General features: G+C 52.4%; 1 protein-coding gene across 1 annotated transcript; it reads left to right on the top strand.

Moving 5' to 3' along the window:
- Nucleotides 3,841-5,431, top strand: LOC8076387 (cinnamate beta-D-glucosyltransferase). The gene has a single exon (XM_002438187.2). The coding sequence runs from the start codon at nt 3,917-3,919 to the stop codon at nt 5,333-5,335; it is 1,419 nt and encodes a 472-aa protein (XP_002438232.1). The 5' UTR covers nt 3,841-3,916; the 3' UTR covers nt 5,336-5,431.

Genomic DNA, 6,458 nt, shown 5'->3' with positions numbered 1-6,458 from the left:
CCTACTGATCACCAAGCGACCAGCAGATGGATCATAGAACCTATACCCCTTGGTACCTGATTCATAACCAATAAACACCATTTTGGAAGACCTGTCAGACAGCTTCTTCAGACCAGGACCAACATGTTTGACAAAACCAACACAGCCAAAAATTCTGAGGTGATCAACTCTCGGTTTCTTGCCATGCCATGCCTCAAAAGGAGTCCTATTGTTCAGGGCCTTGGTAGGTGACCTGTTCAACAGATAAACTGCAGTGGCAACTGCTTCTCCCCAGAAGACTGATGGCTTGTGCATTGTTTTTAATAAGCACCTTGCCATTTCCACTACTGTCTGATTCCTCCTCTCCACCACTCCATTCTGCTGTGGAGTATAAGGAGTTGTAGTGTAGTGCTTGATCCCTCCTTCAGAGCAAAACATAGAGAACGGATGGGAAGTAAACTCTCTCCCCTATCTGTTCTCAGTGCTTTCAACTTGCCATCAGATTCAGCTTCTGCCCTCAACTTTATCTTCTTGAAACAGTCTAGGGCTTCACCTTTTGTCTTGAGCAACTCCACCCACATATACCTGCTGTGATCATCCACCACCAACAAGAAGTAGGAGGCACCACCTAGTGTCTTAGGTGTGATGTGCCCACACAAATCAGCATGAACAAGCTCCAAACACTTTTCTACTCTAAAACCTGAAGCTTTTGGGAAAGGTTTCCTGTGTTGCTTGCCTAGAACACAACCATCACAAACTTGCTCCACCTTTTTTACAGCTGGCATCCCCTCCACCATCTGTCTCCCACTTAATTCACTTAAGCTTCTGAAATTCAGATGACCATATCTAGCATGCCACTGCCAATCTTTTTCAACAGAATGTGCTAATAGACAGATTGGTGAGCTAACTTCAAACTTCACTGTATACAGCCTATTAGCAGTTCTAGGAGGAGCTATCAACAATGATTGATCAACATCATAGACACACAACTTCCCATCTCCCAAAGTGCATTTCAGTCCATTTTCTTCTAATTGGCCCAGACTGACAATGTTACTCTTTAATTTAGGAATGTAGTAAACATTGGTCAGTACCTTATGCTGTTGATGACGACCCTGCATCACCACTGAGCCGATCCCCTGGATCTTGACGCACGACCCATCACCAAAACGCACCGTGCCTCGGACTTTCTCATTGAGCTATGTCAGGGCTGACCTGGTGCCGGTCATATGATTGCTGGCACCAGTGTCCAGCACCCAGACACCATCAGGAACAACCAGTGGCACAACCTTTTCAGCCAGGTGCACTTCCTGTCGCGGCGCATGTACAATTTCACACGTTGCCAGCAACAGTGCCCCGGTGTGGTCACCACTACTGACGGCGACATTGGCTTCGGGTTGCACCGCCTCCTTCTTATCTTTCTTTGGGCGCTTGCAGTCTTCTGCCCAATGCCCATAGATGCCGCAATTGTGACATCGGCCTTTCCTCCCTGGCGTCCCCATGGACGTCAACTTGACTTGGCTCGGTGCACCGCCATCTTGACGCGCCGGTGCCTTGCCCTTCGAGGAGCCACTGCCACCGCTGCTCCCTCCAGCCTTGTTGCCAGAGTGGAACCGGTGCTTGTGCTTCTCTAGCCACACGTCCTCCGCCAGCATCAGCCGCCCCATCTTGTCGGTTATTTGCTCGGAGTTGTCATCGAGACGCTCCTCCGCCGCCCGGAGCCGGCCGACCAGTTCTTCAACTGTGAGCTTCTTGAGGTCCACAAACATCTCTATGGACACTACGATCTGCGTGAACCGAGGTGGTACCACGCGAAGAAACTTCTTTACGATGCGTTCGTCGCTGATCGTCTCACCCAGGGTTTTGAGGTTTCCAACGAGATTCGTTATTCTCATGCCGAAATCATCGACGGACTCCCCTTCCTTGAATTGGATGTTCTCAAACTCCTTCAAGAGCCTCTGGGCATTCACTTCCTTCACACGATCTGCACCTACTCGCATCAGCTTCACCGCCTCCCACGCCTCCTTCACAGACTTCTTGCCACCCAGCGTTTGCCACATCTCCTTCGGAACCGAGCGCAGAAGTGCGCTCATGGCCTGCCGATCTTGTGCGCGCTTCGGTTTGTCACCGGGCTCGATCACTTCCCAGATCTCAAGCGCTTCGTAATTGCACTGCATCAGCATGGACCACTCCGTGTAGTTATCGCTGGTGAGCATCGGCCACATCAAGGAGCTCTCCTTCACGGTGGACTAGGTCGACGTCTCGCCCATGGCGCCCAACCGATGATTGGCGGCGCGGCTGGTATTCTTCCTCTCCGATCTCTCTCTGGGTGGACCTCTGGATCCACCTGATCTCTCAACTCACGGCTCTGATACCAGAGTGTAAGGATCGACGGCTCGTCGTCCTTTGATCGCTCAACGCCGGCGATGTCCGGCGGCGCGGTGACCGCGCGCTAGGGCTCGTGAACAAAATAGGAAAGCAAGACTTGGAAGATTTGTTTAGCTGCCAAACCGCAGCCTTGCCAGATGCAATTTCTTATCTATTTATATGGCTCGATCAAGATCCCCGCCACCGATTTGTTGCTGCGAGATACGCCCTTATTTTTGGAACGTCCTCGCGATAAGCCCGGCAAACAATCGGCGGCGGGATGAGCCTCCTGGTGCGGTCACGACGCAGGGTGTGCATGTCTCCACCGCTGCCCGCGATTCTACGCTTACATAAACATGTTCATGCACCTAAGCAACAAACTAATGCAACTAACATGGATACATAGTCCCTGACACGATTACAAGAGCTCCTGCTCCAACATACCGCCTTCCGGCCTGGAGCTGGGAGGGGGCGCCGCCTGACTGCGTCACCACCGGCCGCCCGCCGTTCGTTCTGCAGGAGGGTAGGTCATGGGGTGCCACATGCGGTGCGGAGTCGGGATCAGATGCGGATGTGGCTGCGAGTGTGCGGAGGCCGGAGGGATTATGCGTGTCTACTGCGTGAGGGCCACCGTCGCTGTCTTGACCCAACGACAAGAGCCGTTCACTGACCTGCGTCGGCGGCCGCGTGGCCGGCGCATTGCCACAGAGCTTGGCGGTGGCGCCATCCTGCAGGGGCAACGCCATGGCAATGGTCCTTGGTTCACAGTTCGTTGGTGCCCCGCGGGACCGAGGAGGCCCGCCAGCACCTCACATCGACGCATCCTCCTTGATTGCGCCCTACACCATCACCGAATAAACAAGATGGCGATGAAAGAGGTCATGTGCCTGATTGATTTTGGTGAGGATGGAATTATGGAAAGCACTCCATAATCACGGTGATTTTATGGGTAGTTGATTTTTGTTGCCGTAATTGTAGGTTGCCGAAATTGTCGCACGGCCACAGAAGACCATTTTACATCGGAAATCTTTTTCTATTCTTTATTTTTATTTCGCCCTTCCACCTCCATATTTATATATTGTTTCTCTATTGTATATTTACATCAGAAATCTTTTCTTATTCTTTATTTGTTTTTGCACCCTTCGAGGTGACCCTAAAAAATATCGCATCATTTGATAGTCTTACTTTTGTTCTTTTTAATTAAGATAGAATAGAAGAGGAGATAGATGCTCACCACCATAAAAAGCACAATATCTTACTAACACAGTCAAAATTCCACATTCAAGACTTCAACGCTCAGGCTCTTCCTTGAGGAACAAATTAAGAAAAAAAAAAGCAACTGGAAAGCCTCCTGCAACTTCGCGGATGCAATAAAATAGTTGCACATATGACATATGTGCCCGTACATTGGGTTGCACTTGCACGGCATATCATCGCCGGGGCGAAGGCACTATAAATGAATGTAGACGAGGAGAATGGACGGAGCGAAGGCACGAAAACCCAGAGACACTAGCCAGCTCCATTCTCTATTTCTCTCGCAAGGTCGCAAGAGAGCTCGCACACGTACGCAGCCATGGCTGAGGAGGTCACGCCCCACGTCCACGTCCTCCTCATCTGCTACCCGAGCCAAGGCCACATCAACCCCATGCTCCGCCTCGCCAAGCGCATCGCGGCCAAGGGCGTCCTCGTCACCTGCTCCTCGTCCTCCGTCATCCGCGACGATCTCGCCGCCGCCTCGGGGGTGTCGGCTGGCGGCGACGGCGTGCCCTTCGGCGCCGGCCGCATCCGGTTCGATTTCCTGGGCGACCCTTTCGACAAGACACTGCCGGACCTCAAAGGCTACCTGCGGCGCCTTGAGACCGACGGGCGGCTGGCTTTGGCGGACCTGCTCAGGCGCCAGGCGGAAGCAGGGCGGCCGGTGGCGTGCGTCATCGGGAACCCGTTCCTGCCGTGGGTGACCGACGTCGCGGCCGACGCTGGCATCCCCTCGGCGGTGCTGTGGGTGCAGTCGTGCGCGGTGTTCTCGATCTACTACCACTTCGCGCACGGGCTGGCGGAGTTCCCGCACGAGGACGACCTCGAAGCCCGGTTCACGCTCCCGGGCCTCCCGACGCTGTCCGTCGTCGATGTGCCGTCGTTCCTGCTCGCGTCGCACCCGTACAAGGTCCTCGGCGACACGATCCAGGACCAGTTCCGCAACATGGGCAAGGCGTCGTGGGTGTTCGTCAACTCGTTCGACGAGCTGGAACGCGATGTGGTCACCGCGCTCCCGAGCGTCAGGCCGCGCCCTCCGCAGCTGATCCCCGTCGGCCCTCTCGTCGAACTCGCTGGCCAGGACGACGTCCCGCTGCGCGGCGACCTCATCAAGGCGTCGGACGACTGCGTCGGATGGCTGGACGCGCAGGCGCCGCGCTCCGTGGTGTACGCGTCGGTCGGGAGCATGGTAGTGCTCTCCGCCGAGGTGATCGCGGAGATGGCGCACGGGCTCGCGTCCACCGGCCGGCCCTTCCTATGGGTGGTGCGGCCGGACACTCGCCCTTTGCTCCCCGAGGGGTTCCTTGACGCCGTCGCCGGTCGCGGCATGGTCGTGCCGTGGAGCCCGCAGGACCGCGTGCTGGCGCACGCCTCCACGGCGTGCTTCCTGACGCACTGCGGGTGGAACTCCACGCTCGAGACGGTCGCCGCCGGTGTTCCCGTGCTGGCTTTCCCACAGTGGGGCGACCAGTGCACGGACGCCAAGTTCCTGGTCGACGAGCTTAGGATGGGCGTCCACCTCCGCGCCCCGCTGCGGCGGGAGGGTGTGCGCGAGGCTGTGGATGCAGCAACGACAGGGCCAGAGGCTGACGCCATGCTCGCCAACGCTAAGTCCTGGAGCGCGGCGGCGCGGGCCGCAGTGACGCCAGGAGGGTCGTCGGACCGGCATGTTCAGGCGTTCATCGACGAGGTCTCTCGTCAAGCACGTGGACGGCAAGCTGAAGCAGCTGTGGTTTAGTACTAGTAGTTTACTCTAGCAAGCATGTTTGTGCCTTACAATGTCACGCAGCTTGATGAGTGATCGATATGCAGCTCATATATCTTCTATCTTCTATTGAAAGCTCCTCATATCAACATGCTTGTTGTCCAAAACAAAAACAACTCTTCATGTTGTGAGAGCAACTCCAAGACACTAGGGCCTTGTTTAGCTAGACCCTGTTTAGTTACCCACCTAAAATTTTTTCATCCATCCCATCGAATCTTTGGACAAAAGCACGAAACATTAAATATAGATAAAAAAATAAACTAATTACACAGTTTGGTTGAAAATCACGAGATGAATCTTTTAAGCCTATATAGTCCATGATTAGCCTTAAGTGCTACAGTAATCCATATGTGCTAATGAGAGATTAATTATGCTTAATAGATTTATCTTGAAGTTTCCAGACGAGTTATGTAATTTGTTTTTTTATTAGTTTTTAAAAACTCCTCCCGACATCATTCCGACACATCCGATGTGACACCTAAAAAAATTTTCATCTCCAAGCCTTACCCAAAAATTTTGCAAAATTTTTTAGATTCCCCATCACATCAAATGTTTAGACGTATGCATGAAGTATTAAATATAGATAAAAATAAAAATTAATTGCACAGTTTGGTCGGAATTGACGAGATGAATCTTTTGAGCCTAGTTAGTCTATAATTGGACAATATTTGTCAAATACAAACGAAAGTGCTACTATTTATATTTTGCAGAAATTTTTTGGAAGTAAACAAGACCTAGGAGAGGCTACTACCCGAGGGGGAGACGACAGCGGCGGCGGCGGGAATCTTCGACGTGCGCACAAAAAGAATCTCACATGCGTAGGAAGGGAGATTATGGGCGCGCAGGCAGGCAAGTCGCGAGGGAATTCTCTGGATAGCCAGCGTCCGAAGTTTGCTTTCAATGGCGAGCGAAAAATCAGGGATGACTTGTATGCTATTTTACAAAATCACATAGCAAATCTGTTGGGGATGAATTTTTTTTCCTAATATTAGCTATATTTAACTTTACAAAATAATTTGACTAATCTCTTGGAGATACTCTCAAATCATTTAATTCACCGTGCAGTACTCATCCTGATTAAACAAGTTCCACTGAT

Source organism: Sorghum bicolor, chromosome 10 (genome assembly GCF_000003195.3).
Source record: "Sorghum bicolor cultivar BTx623 chromosome 10, Sorghum_bicolor_NCBIv3, whole genome shotgun sequence".
Lineage (NCBI taxonomy): Eukaryota > Viridiplantae > Streptophyta > Magnoliopsida > Poales > Poaceae > Sorghum > Sorghum bicolor.
This window is presented reverse-complemented; position numbering and strand designations above follow the sequence as displayed.

What these genes read in the sequence shown, in the direction of transcription:
- LOC8076387 (XM_002438187.2), top strand. Translation starts at nt 3,917, where the DNA reads ATGGCTGAGGAGGTCACGCCCCACGTCCACGTCCTCCTCATCTGCTAC.